Genomic DNA, 24,738 nt, shown 5'->3' with positions numbered 1-24,738 from the left:
TAGGAAGAGCATCGAGCTGTAGAAACTCTGCCAGATCAGACTGGAGCCTGGTGCAGCCTCCTGGCTTCCCAGACCCCAATTGAATCGTCCAACCCATGCCAGCATGGAAAATGGATGTCAAATGATGATGATGATGATGATGATTTGTTACTTACTACACTTTTGAAAAATGCTAAACTGTTATACTATACTTTGACAATTCTCATCTGTAGCAGCTGGAGATACGATAGTTTGACCAAAAGAACCAGCTATTGCAAGCAAAATTAAATATTGATAAAATGCATTTGGCCAAATTTGGACATATGACAGTTTAACATAATAGCAACGATATACATTTGTTTACTTTAAACAAAGTTATTATTCTTACATTTGCATATTTTTCTTCATGTGGACATTTTTATAAAAATCATATTTGTAAGGACACCAAAATTCAGCTTGCTCACCATCCTAGCAACCCTAGAGGCAGTCCTACTTATAAAGTTGCTCCTTTACTCATTCTAGTCAGGAAGCATTAAACAGATACGATAAAGGATCTCCACCAATCTGTATATTTAATCTTTTCAAAAGATCAGAAACTCTTTCCCTATGGATTGCTAATCTGAGACAAAGGTTTAAGTCATGTCAATGACACATTGAAAAATCAGATTTTTCTATTCAGTTAACCAAATTAATGACAACTTATTTGTAACTGATAACATGTAGCTGTTGTATATATTAAAAATAAAAAAAATAATAAAATAAGTAGGTGGTTGAAAGTAAAAATATCTGCAAATTTACATGAAGTATAAATGTTACAGAATTTTTATTACATATCTTGTTTATTACATATTATTTTTGAAACTTTTACTCCTTATCCATTTGTTAACTTTCAAATAGTAATAATAATGAATTTATTGTATACAGCGCTCAAGTGCACTACAACACTCAGGTGCATCTCAATATTTTAATTACCTTCACTTATCTACTTCCATTACAATGTAACATTCACAAAAGGCAATATTTGTCTTTACTGTTATTCTGTGCAATATAATTGCAATTTCCCATTTCAATTAAACCTGTCCATATTATTTCCAAATGACTGCTGCTTGAATCTAAATAAGTGACTTCCTTGTGAATGTGGTCTTAGAATCTCTCTCACCGGGATAGAACTCAATATTTCCTGTATTTAAACACATTTTCATTTCACATTATTGTATAATGTGAAAAATCTTTCCTTGTCTTTAGTTTCTGAGACATCTATCAATTCTTTATTCAGTTTTATTAGTATTTTAAGAAATCTGTTATATTTGTAAAATAAATTAAACTATGAAATGCAGGTGGTTTAACAATATTTAAATTTTGCTCTCACATGTACGTATACATGTGTACATAAATATATATCTTGTCTATGCCGAGGTCATCTCTGAGCAGACCTATCCATAATCAGACATTCCAGCCTTGACAATCCTGCCTTTTTAGAGATAAGGGATTATGTCAGATATTTTAGAGATATGGGATTATGTCTTTTTTTAAGACAGTGGGCATGTGATTTGAGGAATATTTGGCTACAATTTAAGCAAGTCAAGTAACTATGTAGAAATATCTTCACATAGTTTGTTGTTAGCCACAGATTGAGTAGACCTATGACCAAAGCCATTCCAGCCTATCAAGAATTACATTATTCAATGTGCTCATCCTGATTTTTTAAGGCAATGAGATTTAGCTATTATTTCTAGCAGGTGAAGTGACCATGTAGTGGCTTCCTTGTTGGCTCAGACACATACAGGTTCTAGCAGATGGTGTGTTATGTATCATTGACCTACTTTCACAGCCCTCTATTCCTGAACATATTCCAAATAAAACACCTGGTACTTGATTTTCTTGTGATTTCATGTAGGTATGATACTGTTGCTAGTTTCTTTGACCTGTTGTCACTGTGCTCAGGTTTACTGTTTGTTTTCTTTCCAAATGACAGATATATCACACAGATTTTTCCATACCACAGGTTGCCAGCTTGCAATAAACTACTTGTAAAACCTTATTATTCATTGGCCTACAGAATAGGGGCAGCTCTCTAAAAAATATTTTTGTTTTTGTGATGACAAAAATGTCTCTTTCTTTAATTACCTATTTATGTTGCTGTCACTACTATCAGAATTCTTATTATTTAGAAACAATTATTATTATTATTAAGGTGGTGAGCTGGCAGAATCGTTAGCACACTGGGCAAAATGCTTAGCAGTATTTTTTCTATCTTTACATTCTGAGTTTGAATTGGTCTTTCATCCTTTCGAGGTGGGGTTAATAAATTAAGTACCAGTTAGTACTGAGGTTGATGTAATTGACTAGTCCCCTCCCTACAAATTTGAGGCATTGTGCCTCCAGTAGAAAGGATTGTTTGAAACCTTATCTTCCTGGGTTCAAATCCTACCAAAGTCTACTTTGCCTTTCATTTACCAGGGTCAGTAAAATAAAGTACCAGTCAAGTACTGCAGAGGAAAGGTTAATGATATTGAGTAAGTCCTTCCCACAAAACTGTTGACTTTGTGTCTAAATTAGGATCAATTATTCATTATTATTAGAAACTAGTCTAAGGTGGTGAGCTAGCAGAATCATTAGCACACTGGGCTAAATGGTTAGCACCATTTCACCTGTCTTTATGTTCTAAGTTCAAATACTGCTGGGGTCGACTTTACCTTTCATCCTTTTGAGGTTGATAAAATAAGTACCAGTTGAGTACTGGGGTCGATGTAATCAACTATCCCTCTCTCCCAAATTTCAGGCCTTGTTCCTGTAGTAGAAAGGATTATTAGAATCTAGTCTTCTAATTAAGCTGGCAGAACGTTTTGCATGTTGTACAAAATATGTTGCAGCATTTCTTTGGATTCCTTATTTTGCCTTTCATCCTTGAGGTGGGAGAGGGCAGTAATAAAATAAGTAGCAGTCAAGGGACAATCTCAGTGAAGAATCTAATTGACTAATGTTTGAAATCAGTGAGCTTGTATCTATTTTAAAAGAGAATTAATTATTGGATAATTTTTTTTAATGAATAGATATAATTAAGTGATTTGACTCAATATATCACAGGTACTTTTTTTCTCGTCTAAAGATGTTAATGTCTGTATAGCATTTACAATGAAATTGTTTTCAATGCATTGACTGAAGGGTTAAATTGATGACTGTTCACCCAAACTGTGTGAGTTTAAAAACTGTAGATACAGATCCTTTGTCCTTTAGACAAGGCATGTTATTCTTCCAGCTTTGGTAAGCTTCACTGAAAAAAAAAATTTTTTTCAAACATTCACACTTCATAGCTCAAAGGATATAAAAAAAACACCTGCCTCAATAATTGTAGAACCTTTCATACTGTGTGATATAATAGAAAAATATATTTAAAATTTGAGGTCTCATAGGCGTAGGAGTGGCTGTGTGGTAAGTAGCTTGCTTATCAAGCACATGGTTCCAGGTTCAGTCCCACTGCATGGCACCTTCAGCAAGTATCTTTTACTATAGCCTCAGGCTGACCAAAGCCTTGTGAGTGGATTTGGTAGGCAGAAACTGAAAGAAGCCTGCCATGTGTATGTGTGTTAGTGTGTCTGTGTTTACATCCCTGTAACTTAGCAGTTCGGCAAAAGAGACCAATGGAATATGTACTAGACTTACAAAGAATAAGTCCTAGGATCGATTTCTTTGACTAACACCCTTTAAGGCAGTGCTCCAGCATGGCTGCAGTCAAATGACTGAAACAAGTAAAAGTGTAAACATTAAGTAGCCTTTCAAAAAAAGGATGAACTGAAATTATATTCTTTTATTCTTTTACTTGTTTCAGTTATTTCACTGGGGCCAAGCTGGAGCACCACCATTAAACTGGAGCACTGCATTAAATATATTCAATAACGCTTCAGTTACATTCTTGTTGCTGTCTATGCTTCCCCTATTTTTTCTTTACTTGTTTCAGTGATTAGACTATGACCATGCTGAAGCACTGCCTTAAAGAAATTTAGTGAAATGAAACAGCCACAGTACTTTTCTGTTTTATTTAAACCTGGTACTTATTCTCTTGGACTCCTTTTACTGAACCATTAAGTTACGGGAACATAAACACACCAACACCAGTTGTTAAGCAGTGGTGGGGGTGACAAACACAGACAGAAACGAATGCACACACACACACAATGGGTTTCTTTTAGTTTCTCTCTACCAAATCCACTCACAAAGCTTTAGTTGGCCTGAGGCTATAGTAGAAGATGCTTACCCAAAGTGATATGTTGTGGGACTGAACCCAAAACCATGTGATTGGAAAGCAAACTTCTTACCACATGGCCACACCTGTAAAATTTTTATGTGATATTTAAATAACTTTAATATTTATGATTCTTTTGTTTTTTTACTTTTCTGTTTTAAAAACTAAGAACAATTTAATGTATGACTATTAATATATAACTATAATATTGCACTAGAAACTCTAAAATCAAACCACTGAATTGGAACCGTTACACTTTTAGAAGAATGGTCATTTCCTGATGATTACAACCAGGTGTACTGGATGTAGTTTTCCTGGGTATAATATGGTCTAAATTATTTCCAAATGTTTATGTCAACTGTAAAAACACTTCCAAAAGCAAGAGATGTATTCTTAATCATAAATACATCTTAAGATGACAGCTTTCTTTTCTGTGATATTATTTGTAAAAATAAATTTCTTTGCACTGCTTTGACTAACCGGTTAAGTCTGAAATAATATCCTTGATATTTAATATCAAACCATAAAAGTCTACTTTAGTCTATTATCAGTTTTATTTCTTATAAACCTGTCATAAAATTTCAGTTGCAACCAGCTTTTATAGGCCACAAATGTACTGTGTGTGCCTCTTTTCAGCTTCCCTCTTTCTTTCTCACCTGTTTCCTGCTAAATAACATTTATCAAAAAGCATTCAACTGACAGAAAGTTAAATACATGGAAATGTAGTGGAGGTTAAAAAATACTGGATTCTGCTTATTCATCAGTTTTGTGATTTTTCTCTTTTTTACTCTATAATCATCTCTGCCCAAAAGATACACAGAGCATGATGTACAAATTAACCTATATTGACATATTTACTCCTCCATCCATTCTGGTCAATAAAAGTTGATTAGACATACTGTCCATGTGTGTTTTCTTGTTGCAGTTGCACCTCACTGTCCTATTTTTGTCTGACCTCTTTAATTGCTTTATGATGTATTTACACACACACACACACACAGTATTATCAACTTAATGTTAGCACTTGTTACAGACATGTCAAAGATTTTAGCTGAAGAAAAAAGTTTTAGTTTGCAAGTAAAGACAAGTGATTGTTTAATATTAATGTCAGAGAAGGAAACATCCTTAAACAAATATATAAATGAAATACATGGATGACTTGATAATAACAAATGGCCTTGTTTCATTTCAGTATGTTTACAACCATTTCTATGTTAATGAATACTATCAAAATATGGAATGGAACTAGAAATAGAAGTTGTATATCTACAACTTCTGGAGTAGAAATCTAGAAGTTGAGATATACATAATCTGATTTTAGTGCTAGGGTATGGATTTGTGATTGATATGTGGGGATCAAAGACCTCTCTTATTGCTTTTATATATTACATTCATAGAAAATTGCATCCATGTGTCAGAAAAATGGTAACGAGTTAAGCTTAAGAAAAACAGCTATATTTTAGTTTGCAACACAAGATAAGTTGTTGGGGGTGGAAATGCCCTTAATTATTCTTTCTAATTTTAGAATAGATTCAGTAATTTTTAGGAGAGGGGATTAGTCAAACAATCAAACCTAGAACTTAATTGGTATTTCCTTTTATCAACACCCAAGGAAGAAAGGCAAAGTTGGCCATGGTAGGATTCAAATTCAGAAAGTCTAAATATGTAAGTCATTGTGTGTATATATGTGTGTATATACACATTGACACACACACACACAATGGGTTTCTTTCACTTTACATCTAACAAATCCACCCAGGCTTTAGTTGGCTATAATAGAAGCCACTCACCCAAGGTGCTGTATGGTGGGACTGAACCCGAAACCGTGTAACTGAGAAGCAAACTTCTTGACTACATAACCAGCTGGTGTGTGTGTGTTCACGCATGCATGCACACGCACACACATGCACACTCATAACATTAATTTTTCTATGATTACATGGGTTGGACAGTTTTACTGAGACAGATTTTCTACTGTCATTAACCCCTACCAGTTTCCAAGCAAAGTAATATTTTCCCAAGGCCAGACATGTTTTTGCAGAATATTGGAAATGAAGGACATTCATTTACAATGATCATGCAATGTTAAGACAGGGAGGCAAACATCTATTCACACGCACAGACATGTATTATCCTCATCATTTATTATGATGATGATGATGATGTGTGTATGTGCGTGTGTGCATTGTGAAAAGCACCTTTCAAGGGTTGAGCCTCATAGAGGCAATGACAAATGGCCGAGAGCTTTGGCAATATGCTGTGCTTGAGAAGATCCATCAAGTCAAGTGAAATCATAGTCATGGCAGATACTGGTGTCATGCAAATGGTACCCATGCCAGTGGCACATAAAACCACCTACTACACTCTGAGTGGTTGGTGTTAGGAAGAGCATCGAGACATAGAAACCATGCCAAATCAGACTAGCGTCTGGTACAGCTTTCCGGCTTGCTAGCATGGACAACGGACGTTAAATGATGTTGATGATGGTAATGACAGGCTTCTTTCAGTTTCACTCTACCACATCTGTCCACAATGCTTTGATTGACCCATTGCTATAGTGGAAATCACTTGCTTAAGGTGCCATGTTGTGGAACTGAAACCAAAACCATGTGGTTGTGAAGCAAATTTCCTAACCATGCAGCCCTGCTTCCCTGCATTTGTATGCATAGAAGAAGTCTGATCAATAATAAGTATCTGGACTGCTTCTATAGTAACAATGCTAAAGCACACAGTGAAGCTGCTTGGTAAAAATTGACCTTGAATTCTGCTGTGCATGCATGCTAAGTTTTAACATTCTAGCTCACCTCTGCTGTTTACAGTAGTGCTTGGAAGGAAGGTGTATAGCATGTGATCGGCGCATTGACCATGACAGAGAAAGATGTCATAACAATACCTGCTCAGAGGCCTACACAAAGTTGCAGAAAGTGTATAGAAAGGAGTATATGAGCTGCACACAAGTGTGACGAGTGGTTCAGATGTTTCCAACATAGCTGAAACAAATGTTGATATTGATGAATGTTCTGGGAGATCTACAACCAGCAGAACTCAGAAAAACATTGCAGGTGTGCATGCAGCTGTGAGAGGAAATCGTTGAATCACCATCCGTGAGTTATCAGAGGATGCGCAGATTAGCTACAGTTCAATTCAGTCCAGTCTGTTATCACTGAAGTTTTGGGTATGAGACATGTGTCTGCCAAGGTTGTGCCAAAACTGCTTTCAGCTAACCAGAAAGACACTCTTTGGTTTTAGTTGCACAAGATCTCCTTGATTGTGTTGAGAATGATGAAAACTTTTTGAAAACTTTGCATAGGCCTCTGTGCAGGTATTGCCAAGCAAAATTTAGCAAAATTTAATGCAGATTCTCTGCTCAACTTTCTCTGTCATAGTCAACGCTACAATCACACGTTACACATCTTCCAAGCACTGCTGTAAACAGCGGAAGTGGGCTAGAATGTTAAAACTTGCAGCACATGCACAGTAGAGTTCAAGGTCAATGTGTGCCAAACAGCTTTACTCTGCATGCTTTAGCTTCGTTACTATAGCAACAGTCCAGATACTTATTGATCAGACCACATATATAATTTATTTGAAGAGTTATCAAAAGAAGTGGTCAGAGACAAGAGCCAATGAGGAAGCTTTAGTTTTATAGCATTATTTAGTTCATTTCTAGAGGCAAACAATCTACATTGAGATCTAATTCTATTTCGTCTTTTAAGATGATCTGTAACATGAAACTTTTATTGTATGACACACGTCCAGATTTTCTGCTGCTGTATTTTGCTAAGAGATTATCAATAAACTTCAACAAGTCATCTTTTTTTCCCTTTTAGCAAGTACAAGAAATAAATCTGCTCTAATCTAAATGAAGCTATGTAGTCAGTGAAATAAAAACCAATGTCTGTTGTTCTTTCTCATAATTTTCCTATAGATTAAATAACTAAGCAAAAATGTAAAAGTTGTCATACTCAGGCTTGAACAACTGGCTGTATGGGGGAGGAGAGTAAAGGTGGAGTGGGGGGATGGGTTTATTATTCAACCCAACTGAAATCTGATCAAAAGGAAATATTAAATAAGCATGGGATGAACATTGCTTTGTCATTTGTCCTTTCATACATGATTCCTGAAACTTTGCTAGATCAGATTGGAGCCTAGTGCAGCCTTCTGGCTCGCCAGTCCTCAGTTAACCATCCAACCCATGCCAGTATGGAAAGTGGACATTAAACGACGATGATGATCTGTATTATTTATTTAGTTTGTACTGAAATATGGAATATATACATTTTTCGTTTCTACCTTTTACTATCCAATAAGTATTGCTGTATATATTCTACCTTTTATTTTCATGTTTTTATACTGTATAAGTTGACTTTATTTTCATGTTTTTTATATTGTATAAGTTGACTGAGTTTGTAATTTTAAACATTGGCATGAGTTTTGGGGCATATGTCAGCAGAGGTGAAAATCTGAACTAAATTATATTCCTAAAATACTTTTTCCACTTCAAAAATATAGTGGAGATTCATGCTAGTTGACTAACACTACAATACTATTAGAAATGCTAAAGAATGGTGGAATTATTCAGTTCTATATTTAAGAGATGAGGAATTATGTACATTATTTACATTTGACAGATATTTATCCTCGTCTTGCTTGTTGTTTGTTGTTAACAACAAACAAAATGAGGACAAATATCCATCCAATTTAAATAATGTAAATAAAGGTGGAATTGATATATTGAATTATTAAAGTAATTAATCCAAATTTTTTTAATCAATTTTCTAGGCATATTTACAGGAAGGTAATGCCTTACTACATCTTGGTAATCATGGGGATGCAATGGCTACTTTCGCTTCGGGGCTGGCTCAAGAATCCTCAAATAATGATTTAGTTACAGCACTTATTGATACTGCTATCAAGTCTCCATTGAAAGGTAATATTCATTAAAGTCATTTCAAAAAAATATTGTTTTTATTTCTATTTATTTTATATTTCAAATATTGGTTTCTATTGTTAAAAGGCATTGCACAATTTGAAAATATATAACCATTCCTTGTGTCTAAGTAAAAGACTTTGTTAATAAGTCTGTAACTGGTTATTTATGAAATATGGCTAAAATTAAAATGAAAATATTCTCTGCAATGTAGGTAAATAATTTTTTGAATCTTGGCACAGTTAAGTATTTTCTCAGAATTTTATTTTAAAATATCTTTTTTTTTTTACTTACTCTTACTGAACAGATTGGTTATTTTTCAAGAATAGTACACAACAGGTTTATAAAACAGATAAAATAATTTGAATTTTCTTTACATGAGTTTGTGATATTTTCATGTCATGAAAATATTACAGTCTTTCCCTAGGAACATCAGTCATCTAGAATCTCCTCTTTGCTCATGTCTTTCCTGCAGGTATTGATTTTCAACAGTTTAAATAACACATTTAACAGTGCCAATCTCACCAGAGGGTGTGCAAAAGCCATGGGCATTGCCTTTTCATCAAGATTCTGGAGGAGGAAAAATAAAAATAAATATAAATATAAAGAAACAATCTATCTTCTTCAATAAAAATATCTTAATTTTGATGAATGATTATATATTATTCATTGCATGGTATGACAATAATTCTTAACCAACGAAATCCATTTTTCAGCTCCTATCCCTATTTGAACAGCTTTGATAAACTGATTAGGAAGTCGCAATAAGAGTTGCCCACAACTTAGCTTTTTTATTAGTTATTTAAAAACATTATATAAAAATAATATTAAAATAATATATTAATATGTTAATATATTATTTCAAAATTATTTCTATACTGTATCAATGTATACAGGCATATGTTAAACATTACAATGTAGTAAAAAATGAGTATCGATGAAATATCATTGATGCGTCTTGGGAGTGTCATAAATTAGATGTGAGATAAATGTTGCAATCAATTTCTAAAATAGCTCTATGTATTTTGTTGGATGTTCTGTGTTGCTGTTGAGAAGCTCTGGTTAACTCTACTTGGATAAGACCTAAAATCATGGACTTAGTCCATCACCTTGGACATACAAGTTGCTTAGTGAATTACTTTTGAATAAACTTCAGCATATCATTATTATTACAACCATGGCTATTTTCCCTGGTGGATATGCTCTCCTAATATTTAGAACTTTAACTGTGATACCCATTTACTGTTTTTTTAAGAAAAAGTAAAGTTTTTCTTGGAAAAGATTTAACCATTCTACAGAGTAATTACAGATTTAATGACTAGGCACAAGCATCTCCAATTCTTATGTAAATTGAAGTTAGTAGTAAGATAAACTCAATGAAGAAAAAATATAAGTTGAATGTAACAATTAGAGAAGCAATAGAAATTTTAAATTAAAACCAAAAGCAATGATACAAAAAGAGAGCAAGTTGAACAGAAATGATTATCTGTCCAAATGCAGAGACTGAAAAGTGAAGTAACTGCTAGTCAATACAACTTTAGTTAGTATATCATATTTTTGAATCTACTTATATTTTATTTAACATTATTTGAATTATACAGAAATAATTGATTCTCATAATGCTAACAGAATAGCAGGAACAGAAAGAAATATCCATATTATTGCAGAAAAATTTGCCAGCCGCCAGCCATGAGACTCAAACTCACATCCCTGTGATTACCAGTCATAGTGCTTTACTGTTAAGCCAAACTGCCCTCTGACAAATTAATCTGCAATTTTTGAGCTTATAAGATGCTGCTGTTAAATTCAAATCACAATGAAAGTAAATGAAGTCTGCTTTTTAGAAGCTAGATTTATAAGCTGAAGAATTGCAAATTATCTTGTTCCTGCTATTCTAATTAGCATTATTCTGCATTTGAGAATTAATTATTTCTGTATCTTTCAATACATCTCAATGCTTCTAATCATCGTAATTTGAATTTAACATCAGCGTCTTATAAAGCTAGATTTATAAGCTTTAAAATTGCAGATTAATTTGTCAGAGGGCAGTTTAAGTTAATGGTAAAGCACTATGACCAGTAATCACAGGGATGTGAGTTTGAGTCTCATGACTGGCTGCTGGCAAATTTTTATCCTGTTCCTGTTATTCTGTTAGTATTATTCTGCGTTTGAGAATTATTTCTGAATCTTTCAATACATTTCAATGCTTCTAAAGTAAACTTAGTTTACTTTCATTGTAATTTGAATTATTGATGATGAAATGGCAATATAATTACAAAAAGTATCTATGAAAATAAAACAGTTTTTTCTATTTTTAGAAAGTGAAAGCAAAAAGAATTCATTTTTAATTGTGTTGTGTCAATAACCTGTATCATTGTTGATCTATTGATTGCTGAATTATTAGCTGATTACTTAAATTACAAAAGTAAAAGAAATAAATGTTCTTAATTCCATTTTATTTCCAGAAAAACTGAAGCCTGTTTTTCAGCAACTAGAGAAAATGAATCTTGAATGCAATGCATTTGTTGTGATAGCTGTAATTGGTCAAGAGCTGCTGGCAGCTGGTCATTATGGTGCTTCAGTAACAATGCTTGAATCTGCCCTTTCAATTGGAACAATAAGTATAAAGCTACGTGGATCAGTATTTTCTGCCTTGAGCCGAGCCTACTGGGGGACTGGAGATATTGACAAATCCATTGCCTTTATGAAAAAAGATCTTGACATAATGAAATCTATGGGTAAAGACTATTTGAAATATTACTTTGATTTATTTATTTTTTTTCTAACTTAATAGTTTTGAATTCTTTACTTGTGCTAATGGTTTAAACTCTTTTGATGCCAACCCACCCTAGACCACCTCTGGTTCTGTGATGCAAACTTCCAGTTTTTAAGGTGATCAAAATTAAAATCTTCCATCAAAATTCCATGTTTATGTTCCAAACATCAACTTAATAATGTTAGTTATTTTCCCTAAATTCTTCGTTATTTTTAAATTTAAATGAAACAAAAACAGTGTATTTCAGCAGAAATGTGATAACACAAGGTTTAAACCATTGCTGTTATACTTCTGGGAGAGAATCTAAGTTTATAATATCTTAGATCATAGGATTAAGCTAAAGGTTTTATAATTAGTTCCCATCCTTCACTACATGCAATATCTTGACAGATCAAAGGTTGCTACTGGGAATCTTTAATTAGATTTTGTTTCATATGTAACTGGGACATAAGCAAACTAAAGAACATGCAAATATGGCTGTATGCTTGACCATGTGATTAAAAATTTCACTTCACTTTTACTTGGTTCAGGGCTCAAATTCCACTGCACAGTGCATTGGGCATGTATTGTCTGTCACTGTTTTCTGTTGATCATGGGCTTGTGAATTAAATTTGTTAGATGAAAATTGTATGCAAATGTGTGTGTATAACCAGCGAATGGATGGTCGGACATCAGACAAAATACCTGGTTATGTCCCTATAAGTTGATTTTGCCTTTCCTCTTCCCCTAAGGTTTTGTTTAAACACCAGACAATATTTACAATGTACTGGGGTCAGCATAAACCCTTGAAGGTTGTGCCTCATTACGGCTGCAGTCCAATGATTGAAACCAATGAAGAATATATGTAATGTATTACACACACCTACTCACTCACTCACTCACTCACTCTAGTTATTGTAATCACTTTGGAATGGACCCTTTTAGATAACAATAACCAGTTAATAACATTCATAGCAATGAATATAATAATATTCTAAATACATTTGGGGTCCTCTAATTTTGGCCATAAAAACCATTTAATAACATGACTGTATTAAGTGAGTTCCATGAAAGATGCAGAGATGCACATACATCACCTTCATCATGACGTTTGTGTTTTTTTTTTCTTCGTTAGCAAGTTGGGTTTAATGAGTTTGCTGTGCAATACATCTTCATTATCTAAACATATACATCTTCTCCTTTTGCAACTATTGTATTTGATTTTTTCCTATTTATTTGTCACAGCTCATGTAACAACATCTTTTAATGATTTTAATTTATATGATAAATATTTGATGAATTGAATACCACGTATTTATCTTTCTTATGAATTACACACACTCCTATGCTATTATATTGTGGCTTTGATATATTACTTATACACCTGAGGCAATGAGCTGGTAGAATCGTTAGCACACCTGGGAAAAATGCAAGGCAGCTTTTCATTCATCTTTACATTCTGAGTCCAAATTCTGCTGAGGTCGGCTTTGCCTATTGTTATTGCAGGCTCAATAAAATAAGCATCAGTTAAACACTGGAGCCAATGTAATCGACTTATTCCCTCCCATGAAATTGCTGGCATTGTGCTAAAATTTGAAATCAGTATATTATTTATACTCCTATACTTAATGTTCTGTATTTAATGTATTCTTATACTGTTACACTATTATACTGTGGCTTTAGTTTATTACGTATGCTACTACCAGAGAATTCTTGATTTTTGGTTAAGATTCCAACATTTAATTTAATCTGATGGTTGAACCACTTCGGTTTAGGAAAAAGATTTTTTACGCATTCACATTGTTTGGTGTTTTATCTATTGAGTACTGATATCAAACTCCATACACACATATATAGGTGTGTGTGTGTGTGTCTTGTACCTGTGTTAACAGGTGTGATTGTATTATTTTTGTTATTAATGTGTTGCATTGAAGTAAAGGATTCAAGATTATTGCAAAACTAATTACTGACCTAATTGCCTTAACAGGTAAAAAATTTTTTAATGAAACTATGACCCCACAACTGATTGATTGATGTTAAAAACCACTGACTTCCATAGTTCAATAACTTCCTAATGATATTTTCAAATATCTTTCATTATCATGATCAATCAAATATAAAGTATTAATTATATATAATAATTTGGAAAGAAAACTTTTATAAGAAATGTAAAATTTCATATCCATATTTTTCTTATTACAGGTGACCAAGGTGGAGAATGTCGTGTGTATGGAAATTTAGGGTCTGCCTTCTTCTCCAAAGGCCATTACCAAGAAGCCCTTTCTAATCATAGACATCAGTTAGTTCTGGCTATGAAGTTAAAGGATCGGCCCACTGCTGCTTCAGCATTAAGTAATCTTGGCCATGTCTATACTGCCATCGGGGATTATCCAAACGCTTTAAATAGTCACAAACAATGTGTTTTACTCTGCCGCCAAAGATCTGACAGACATGGAGAAGCTCGAGAGATTGGAAATGCTGGGGCTGTTTATTTAGCTATGGGTTGTTTTGACTTGGCCATTAAATGTCACAACGAGCATTTACAAATTGCTAAATCCTTTAAAAGTTCCTACGAAGAAGCCAGGGCATATAGTAATCTTGGTAGTGCTTATCATTATAAACGTGACTATGAAAAAGCTAAGTCTTTTCATAATCAAGTATTAACAATAGCAAAACAACGGAATGACTGTGTGCTTGAAGCTCGTGCATATGCTGGGCTGGGGCATGCTGCACGTTGCAAATCAGATTATAACTTAGCAAAGCACTATCATGAAAAGCAACTGGATAATGCTCTACAAACAAAAGATCGCGTGGCTGAGGGTCGATCCTGTGCTAACCTTGGTATTATATACCATCAATTAAATGAATATGAAGCTGCTCTGAAACTGCATATGATGCATTTAAAGATAGCTAGAAAATTAGGGGACTATGCAAGTGAAGGACGTGCATATGGCAACATTGGAAATGCATATAGTGCCTTAGGAGAGCATGAGGTTGCAATGAGGTTCCATAAGCAAGAACTATCAATTGCTGTGGAAGTTAATGATCGACATTCTGAAATGTCAACTCATGGCAATTTGGCTGTTTCATACCAATCTCTTAAAATGCCTGACAAAGCATTACATCACTTTGTGGCACACTTGAATATGGCACGTGAATTAAAGGACACAGTCAGTGAAGCTCGGGCCCTTTGTAACCTCGGAAATTTCTACAGTGTCAAGGAAAACTATTCGGAAGCCATCCCATACTATGAACAATTTCTAACATTAGCAGAAGATCTGTGTGATAAAGAGAGTGAAGCAAAGGCATGTTTCAATCTTGGTTATGCTTACTCTTTATTGGGAAACTATCAAAAAGCTTTGGACTACTATGAACAGCATTTAGATGTTGCTAAAAGAATGCACGACAAGCTGGAAATTGCTCGTGCATACTGCAATCTTGGTCTCGCCCACAAAGCTTTGTTCAATTATGATAGTGCTTTGGACTATCAAAAGAAAGCTTTAGCACTGATGCATTTTTTGAAATATATGAAGGGCACATTTAAGGTACTTGGAACAATTGGAGACATATTACTGAAAACTGGTGAGATTACAGAGGCTGTGAAAACCTATCAACAACAATTGAATTTAGCAAAACAAACTAAAAACCAGCACTTGATTGCAACAGCATACGGAGCCCTTGGTACTTGTCATCGTTTTTTGGGTGAGCTATCATTTTATGTTGTCTTTTATTCTCTACATGTCAGGTTCAGTTTATCATAATCCTCATCTTGGTATATATTTTACTAGTTTGTGGTTTAAATTTAGAATAAATAAAACATTCAGTGAAAAAGCTGAGGTTCAAGCAGATGTTTGCTTAGATTGTTATTACTTTGTAACTTTTAATTTTTTTATTTCATAAAAGCAGGATTTTTTCAACTAAAAGTATTGTGCCCAACAAAACATCATGGGAAGGAGCATATATTTCCAAATGTTTACTCTTGAGATCGGTTACTTTTTAAGTAAATGCAACATGTTACACTAAAATCATTTGTTTTTATAACCAGTTAGTGTTACCCCTCAAAATGTTATTTTTATTTACTTACATGACATACTAAATGCATATTTATTATTGAAAGGCCAGAAGTTCCAGTTTCCATCCTTTATAGATATATCGTGTTAAAATAAGACAATATACTTCAGAGCTAGGTGAAGCAAAATCACCCCAAAATTGACTACAAGAGCAAGATGTGCATCTTGCCATTTTCATAGCTTGCCAATGTCACATCCCTGTGTCACTTTGAGACAATCATTTTGCCACTTGTTGTACTCCTTCATCATCTCTTTCAACTTTCGAAGACCAATTTTCACCATTTCTTATGTCTTCCTTAGTTGGTATTTCTCTTCCACGGAGTCTTTCCATCTGGATTATCAACACCTCTTTATCCATTCATCAGTCTCTGTATACATCATATGTTCATATCAGCTTAGTATTTTCTTTTTCTTGCACACTGCATCTAATTCTTCTTCTACTTAGTCTTTTTCCTGGCTATACACTTCAACATTTCATAACCAGCAGAGCATGTCCCCTTCATTTCGTTCTAGCCTTTGTACATCTCCCATGCCCAATGTCCAAATTTCATCACCATGTAACACTACATTACACACACAAGCATCCTAGCATTTTTCCCTTTTCTCAAAGAGAGTTGCCAACAGAATTAATAACTCCTTTGAATTTTTTCACTCCTTTCTTAATTTGGATATCATGTTTTCAAAACATTCACCTCTTCTGTCACTTAGGTTACCTAGGTAACAAAAGCTATCAATTACTTCTAGGGAGTCTTCTGAGCAATTTTAAGAATTTATTTCATTGGTTATGTTTCCATCATGGAAAGCCTACCTTAAAATCTCCTATTATGGTTGGGGAATTATAATAAACAGTAAGGCTGAGAACTGATCCCTGAGAGACAAATAACTGCATGTTAAAAGCCTTACTTAACTCATTGCTAATTCTCAACTTGGTGATAACATCTCTGTACACAGCTTGTATAGTTAGTCTTATGAGAGCCTACATACCTATATTTCATTGCAACCACTGAACTACAGAGCATGGGGTTCAGTCAAAAACCTTTTCCAGGTCAACAAATGCTAGGTTTAGTGGGTTACTCTTCATTAGGAAGAGGGCATCAGTTGTGCCCATCTTGGCACAAGCCCAAAGTACATTTCGTCTTAGCTAACTGTCTTCCTAACCAGTTATACTACAACCCATTCTGTTACTTTCATAACCTGATCTATCAATTTGATACCTCTATCGCTGCCTCTTCATAGAAGATAATAGTGTGGGTATGACATTTCCCTGTTCTACTTGATTTATTATTCAGGTGATTAGCACATGTTTTACTTCTCAGATATTTTCAGAATCTCAGCAGCTATTTTTTATGGCCCAGCAGTGTTTCCTGCCTAAATATCCTTAATTACACTTTTGACAGTATGGCTGCCAACTTCAAATCTGGTACCTCAGTTGGGTTCACTTGGGGTATATCTTCTCTTTCCCATACATTCTCTATATTTGGCATCTTCACATAATAGCAATTTTATACTTTTTTCACCTGAGCATCGTTCATGCAAAGTGCACTACTATCATTCTGTTTTGTTTTTTTTCTCAATGGCACCTTTAATCCAGCTGACTGCTTTGCAATTCAAAACACCTTACACCTCTGATTCCTTTTGCCAAAGAATATTGGCAAATCTCTTACTTATAGCACCTCTTTTTGCAATCTAATATTGTTTTGTGCTCCTCACTTCCTTCCATTCTTTCTAAGCCTAACTTTTAGCTTTTATTGCAGTATTTGCTGTACCTTCCCACCACTTTTTTCAATCCACGAATGATCTGTGGCTCTCAGTAGGTTGTCTCACAGTAAATTTCAGTTGCCCTCTGTGTTATAAATCTGTTACTTCACCTTCTCTTTGTATCTACCAACTCAATACTTATGGTCTGACCAAGGAATCTTTCAGCTTCCACTATCTTCTTTCTCTAGATTATCTTATGTCTCTCAGTTCATCTAGTTTTTCTGCTGACCTTGCTGAATACGAGTGTGTATATTAAATGGTGTATTTTTCACTGGAGAAGGATTTAGTATTCATAACCTGTTGCGAATCCTGTTTTGTGATGAGTATGAAGTCTATTTGGCCTGTGTGTTCACCTGGTTGGTAGGTGATCAGGGGGCTAACCAGTTCCTTGGATTCAATGCTACAAATGGGTCTTTTATGGAAATGACTATTTAGTTACATGCTTATCTTCGAGTTTTGCTTGGTTTGATGATTGACTCTCATCACAGCAAATGCCTGTCATTGTTGAACTTGATATCTGTAGAGGTGTAGCAGTTTTTCTGATTTATTTTTGTCTTTATTCATGCATGCACACACACTCACACACACACACACAATCTCACACACTCACACATACACACACACACACATTTTCTCTCTCACACACACACACACACTCTCACACACACACTAATACTCTCTTACACACACATACTCTCACACACACTCACCCACACTCACTCACACTCACTCACTCACACACACTCACTCACTCACACACACTCACTCACACACACTCACACACACACACACACACACACACACACACACACACACACACACACAAAAGACCCCTAAAATACTATGTGATATCTTGAAAATTAGAAGAAAATAACAAACTGTTTTTAAAATGTCTATTTCTAACAGGTCAGTTTGAGAAAGCATTTGGATTCCATAATCAGGAACTCGCTATTCGCCAAGAGATGAAAGATCTAAAAGGGGAATGCCGTGCCCATGGTAGTATTGGTACTGTACATATGTGTCTAGAGAACTACACAAATGCTTACAGCTGTTTCGAAGAACAGTTGAAGCATAGTCAAGAACTCCATGACAGTGCTCTAGAGGCACAAGCATATGGAAATCTTGGAATTATAAGGATGAACACAGCACATTTTGATGAAGCCATTGGTCTTTTTGAACAACAGTTATCTATGTTGGAGCAACTTCACGGAAACAAAGTGCTTGTAGAGAAAGGCAAAGCATTTGGTAATCTTAGTGAATGCTACGAGGCATTGGGAGATTTTGAAGAATCGGTAAAATGCCATGATCAGTATTTAGTTGTTTCTCAAGCAACAAATTCTTTAGTTGATCAAGATAAAGCTTATCGAGGACTTGGGAATGCTCATCGGGCTTTAGGTAACTTGCAACAGGCACTGGTCTGTTTTGAGAAAAGATTAGTCGTTACTCACGAGATGAACAACAACCAAGCAAAAGCTTCTGCTTATGGTGAGCTGGGATGTTTACACAGTCTGCTGGGGAACTTTGAGCAAGCAATCTCTTGTTTAGAACATCAGCTGAACATTGCTAGAAATGTCGGAGATAAACTCTGTGAAGGAGAGGCTGCATGTGGTTTAGGCAATGTTTATCAACAAATGGGAGAATATGAAACTGCTCTCAAATATCATGAAAATGATTTACAGATTGCTGATGAACTCAATAATACTGAAGCCCAATGTAAGTAAAAACTTACTTTTGTATATAAATATATATATATGACATAAGGGTTTGTTTCAGGGTACTGTTGAATTGAGGAAGACAGTTGAGGTAAAAAAGGTATAATGTAATGAATTTTTATTGGGGCTTAGGGCATAGGGGCCCAGCCTTGAGTGATTTCTAAACTTAATGCTAACATCATTTGAGTAATGCTAATGAAATATTTTCCACTGTGTACAAATGACATAGCACTCACAATAGCATTGGAGAAAATGGGGTCTGAGATTTTTGAGGCAATCCCAGTAATTAAGGCTCATCATACTATTTATTTTTGTAACTGACCTTGAACTTAGATTTTTACATTTTTATTGATTATCGAAGACCACTGCAACAGGTAACAGTAATTAACATAAAACTGTGCAAAGATAGAGAATAGAGGGATGAGGGAATATGGGTCACTGGACTGAGAAGTTCTGAGAATCCAAGAGCAAATCCTGCAAGCTATGTCAACTATGTCTTAGGCTGTTGTCAGTAGTTACTCCTAAGTTTCTGATATCATTTGACACCATGAGAAGTTCTCCTGAGGGAAGAGAATATGGCTTTTGGAGTACATCTTTTCCAAAGTGGATAAGGTCAAGATTTTCCTTGTTTACCAGGATAATGGTTTTTTTTATTAACAACTGAATCTTTACTCATAGCTCAGATTGAAGTTTTGTCCAGTCACCCATTCTGTTTGTGAAGATTATAGTCATCTGCAAAAGTGTTTATTGTACTTAGCTTGATAACATTTGTGATGTCATTTATATAAAATTATGAAAAGAAGTGGGCCCAACACAGTACCCATGCTTCAGCAGTCTCTGTTGATCACATGTTGGATTCTGTTTATCAGTAAACAATCCACTCCAATACTGGATAAGCTTTTCAACAGAATGCTGTAGCCAGCTATATTGGTTTCCTTTGCTGAAGTCAGAGTATTGACATCTGTATTGGAACAGTCTGAGATACAAATGTTCAGATACATTGTTTGTATCTAGCAATGTTTGCGGTGATTAATTAGAGAGAATGCACGTTGGCACTAGGCAGAGAACCTATCTGGGCTCCCTTGTGAGTTGTGTTTAAGGCAGCGAGCTGACATAAACGTTAGCACGCCAGGTGAAATGCGTAGCCGTATTTCGACTGCCGCTACATTCTGAGTTCAAATTCCTCCAAGGTCGACTTTGCCTTTCATCCTTTCGGGGTCGATTAAATAAGTACAGTTATGCACTGGGGTCGATATAATTGACTTAATCCGTTTGTCTGTCCTTGTTTGTCCTCTCTGTGTTTGGCCCCTTGTAGGTAGTAAAGAAATAGGTATTATTGTTATGAGGTGCCAAAAGTTATGTCGGGAATATGTTGGGGCTTTACTTCACTGATACTGCTTAAGTCATCTTTATTGGGATCAGTAAAACCTTGTGAAGCATCATTTAGCATCATTGTGGGGAACGTTGTGTTCATCAATCAGTAGACTGATAGATGAAATAGTGACCCTAATTCCACGAAAAAGAAAAAAAGGCACTCAGTACATTCTGTAGAGTAATTGGTGTTAGGGAGGACATCTAGCATTGGAAGTCATGCCAAAGTAGACATTAGAGCTTTAATGCCGTCTTCTGGCTCCTCAGATCCTGTTGAACTGTACAACTCATTTCAACATGGAAGATGGACATTAAACAAAGATAGTGTTTTTCAATTAACTCTGAAAATAATCAAGAATTTGGAATAGATTTAGTAAATTATTTTTCTTTTTCATTAGTAATCTGGCATCTAAAATATAGGTTAATGAAAGGTTTTAGTATAAAATTATGACAAAGGGAGCTTGATGTGGCCCTGGAATTTGCCAGATCCTAACAAACCATCCAATCCAGTCAACATCTGGAAAGTGGACATTAAATGATGATGATTCACTTTAAAATATAATGCTTTGTGTCATAGAACTAGTTGTCCTAGTCAGGTTAAATGAGATTTTCTAATTCCGAGATAGGAAGGGTCTTTTATCTAAGAAAATTGAGAGGAAAATTTTTATTAGTATTGTTAATTGGCAAAAATCATTATAGCATTGCATATTATTGTTCTGACCCTTTATATTTTAAGTTCAAATCCTGATGATGTCATCTTCACCTTTCATTTTTCTGAGATCTATAAAATAAAGTGCCAGTCAAATACTAGGGGTCTGTTTAATCATCCAACCTCTCCACAAATTTGTGGTCTTTGTATTTATATTAGAAATTATTATTGTTATTACAGGCAGAGCATATGGAAACTTTGGTTTATCTCATGAATCTCTTGGAAACCATGAAGAAGCTGTACGTTATCAAGAGAAACACTTAAGTATGGCGGCACAACTTCAAGACAAAGTAGCAAAGACTATGGCTTTCAGCAGTCTGGGTAAGTTATTTACTGACCAAACAGTCTAGTAAGATTTGTTTCCTCATAACAAAAGATGTCATTCATAAAATACCAACTTTACTCTCTCGTTGGCTTACTGGCAGTAAACCCATATTTCACAAGTTTCTTCTTGTCCGTAGACCCTTATGACTTATAAGTGACAATACACTTAATGACATCCCACACTTACATAGAGTTGTTATAATAAAGGGTGATGAAGAGCAGAATCAGTAACATGATAGACAAAATGTCTTGTAGTATTTAGTTATGTCTCTTTATGTTCTTAGTTTAACTTCCATCAAGGTTGCCTTTGCTTTCATCTTGCCAAGGGGATTAAAATAAGTATTAGTCAAGTACAAGGGTTGATTTGCCTGTTCCTTTTATATGATTAATGTTCATGTTTGTATATTTAATATTGTGTGTGTGTGTGTATATATATATATATATATATATAGAGAGAGAGAGAGAGAGAGAGAGAGAGAGAGAGAGAGGTTAAATAAAATGAGACAAGGCCGAGGCAGTGTGTATTTTCTAGGACATTGCTAGAACTCTACCATTCCTTTTCCAAAATAACTTCTTATATTGAACCCTGCTATTTCTCTCTATTTAACTCTCTCATATCATCTCTGGTGAAGGGATATTTTTTATATCCCTGAAACAGCTGTAAGACTACCTTTTCTTTATAAAATGTCCTAGAAATTTCACACTGCCTTGGCTTTCTTGTTTCATTTTATTTAACAGATACACACTCACACATGATTCATGTTAGACTCCTCATTCATGCTATTACCAAACCGGGAGTATAACAGTGATCCTTACATCGCCTTACCTGCCTTTTAGATCTTCTGGATACCAAAACCTCTCATATATATATATATATATATATATATATATATAATATATATATATATAAAAGTGAGGTTGTGTGCTGTCTGTCTCCTACGATTTAGATTCCTAACTACTCCCACATTTTGCGGTGCAGTTTAACCAAAACCGGGTATCTTATAGTCGTGATTCATATCTGTTTCTTTATTGCCCACAAGTCGTGATTCATATCGAGCCCTTCTGGGTATTAGTGCGCGTCTACGATGAGTCTACGATTTTAAAAATAATTTACCATCAATTTTTCCCATTTTTAATGCATTTTTGGCATATATAAGGGAAGTAACTCTCTAAAAATTTATTATTAAATCTCAGAATGTAAAAAGCTACAGTAACACACCTCCTTTGTGGTTAGCCATATTGAGATGGCTATTATACTTTACATCTCTAAAAATGCTTATATAGTTATTTCCCTTACAAACCCGAGCAACGCCGGGCGATACTGCTAGTATATATATATATATATATACACATACACACGCACACAAGCCATGCACTATGCTTGTCTCCCCCCCCCACACACATTCCTGAGGCCCAATGCCACTTTATTATCTCTCGCCTGTCCTCCCCCTTGCCAACTGTATCTTTGTTATCTTGTTGCTCCTCTATATACCTGTGCTTTATCATTCACTGCTTTCCCTTTCCCCTCCCCTCTCTCCCTTTGCACTCTTGTGGTTTCCCTTAAGTACTGGGTTTAGTTTAGATTTCTATAATAAATCCTACTTAGGAATGGTATTATAACAGAAACTATATAATTCCTCTGAATTTATGATTAAAATTTAGAAATCACTTCTAGTAATCAAAGCTAAAAATGTTAGATTCTTTTTAAATATCATAACCATCTTTTCTAGACTCTTTTGTTTCTTGTTTAATTTTCAAGGTCGAGTTCATCATGCATTAGGAAACTATATACAGGCAGTTCAATATTTGCAGCAGGGCCTGCAGATTGCAGAGCAGCTGGGAAGACGGGAAGACGAGGCCAAAATTCGATATCGCCTTGGACTGTCATTATGGGGCCAGGGCCAACTGGAAGAGTGTCAGCAGCAACTTTTCCAAGCTGCGGATTTATTTGAAATGATTCGAAGGGAATCGTACAATAGTAGTGACTACAAACTTTCGTTATTTGATTTACAGACAGCATGCTATCAAGCTTTACAGGTGAGTTAGTCAGTTGCTATTTTGGCAAAGAAGTGATTTATATTTTATCAATAAAGAAGAACATAAGGCCACCACCACAAAAAGCTATACATACGTGCATACATACATACACATATGCATACATATGTTTCTGTGCTTATTTTAATGGCCTACCAATATATACAGTACATTTCTCTGCTCTGGTCGAGACTTGGAGCCAACTTGTACAAATACAAAGCAAAAGTCAAACATATAATAATCATCATCATTATCATCATCGGACGTTAAACGATGATGATGATGATTATTATATGTTTGACTTTTGCTTTGTATTTGTACAAGTTGGCTCCAAGTCTCGACCAGAGCAGAGAAATGTACTGTATATATTGGTAGGCCATTAAAACAAGCACACTAGATTGTTCATTTACAGGGTCATGTGATAGAGAAAAATGGGAAGACAGAGAGAAAAAGGAAAAAATAAAAAATAAAGTAAATAAATAAATAAAGGTGGAAAAAAGAAAGAAAATTCACAGCGACAATGCTCTTTTCAATACGTGTGACGTATCAGTTAAGACAATCTTTTGCAATTCATGTATGGATGGTAAGCCAGGGATCATTCTTAAATAATTTTCAATTCCGTTTTTGATCATTCCAAGTGCTCCTACAATTACTGGTATTGTAACTGTCTTGAGATGCCACATCCTTTCAATTTCGATTAACAGATCTTTATATTTTCTGAGCTTATCAAATTCTTTTGCCAAGATATTACGGTCACAGGGTTTGCTCATGTCAATCAATAAACAGACTTTATTGCTTTTGTCTTTCACAACATTATCTGGTTTGTTTGCTTTGATGGTCCTACCTGTATATA

General features: G+C 34.8%; 1 protein-coding gene across 1 annotated transcript in view; it reads left to right on the top strand.

The window, feature by feature from the left end:
• LOC115215152 (tetratricopeptide repeat protein 28) overlaps window positions 1-24,738 on the top strand; it is a 133,241-nt gene that overhangs the window by 84,109 nt on the left and 24,394 nt on the right. The window contains exons 4-9 of the mRNA XM_029784328.2: window positions 9,005-9,152; window positions 11,618-11,890; window positions 14,110-15,609; window positions 18,642-19,448; window positions 21,708-21,848; window positions 23,611-23,888. Coding sequence (XP_029640188.2) covers window positions 9,005-9,152; window positions 11,618-11,890; window positions 14,110-15,609; window positions 18,642-19,448; window positions 21,708-21,848; window positions 23,611-23,888 — 3,147 coding nt within the window. The remainder of the gene's footprint in view (window positions 1-9,004; window positions 9,153-11,617; window positions 11,891-14,109; window positions 15,610-18,641; window positions 19,449-21,707; window positions 21,849-23,610; window positions 23,889-24,738) is intronic.

This window comes from Octopus sinensis, linkage group LG1, assembly GCF_006345805.1.
Source record: "Octopus sinensis linkage group LG1, ASM634580v1, whole genome shotgun sequence".
Taxonomy (NCBI): Eukaryota; Metazoa; Mollusca; class Cephalopoda; order Octopoda; family Octopodidae; genus Octopus; species Octopus sinensis.
Note: the sequence above shows the minus strand (reverse complement) of the source record. Positions and strands in the feature narration are given on the sequence as shown.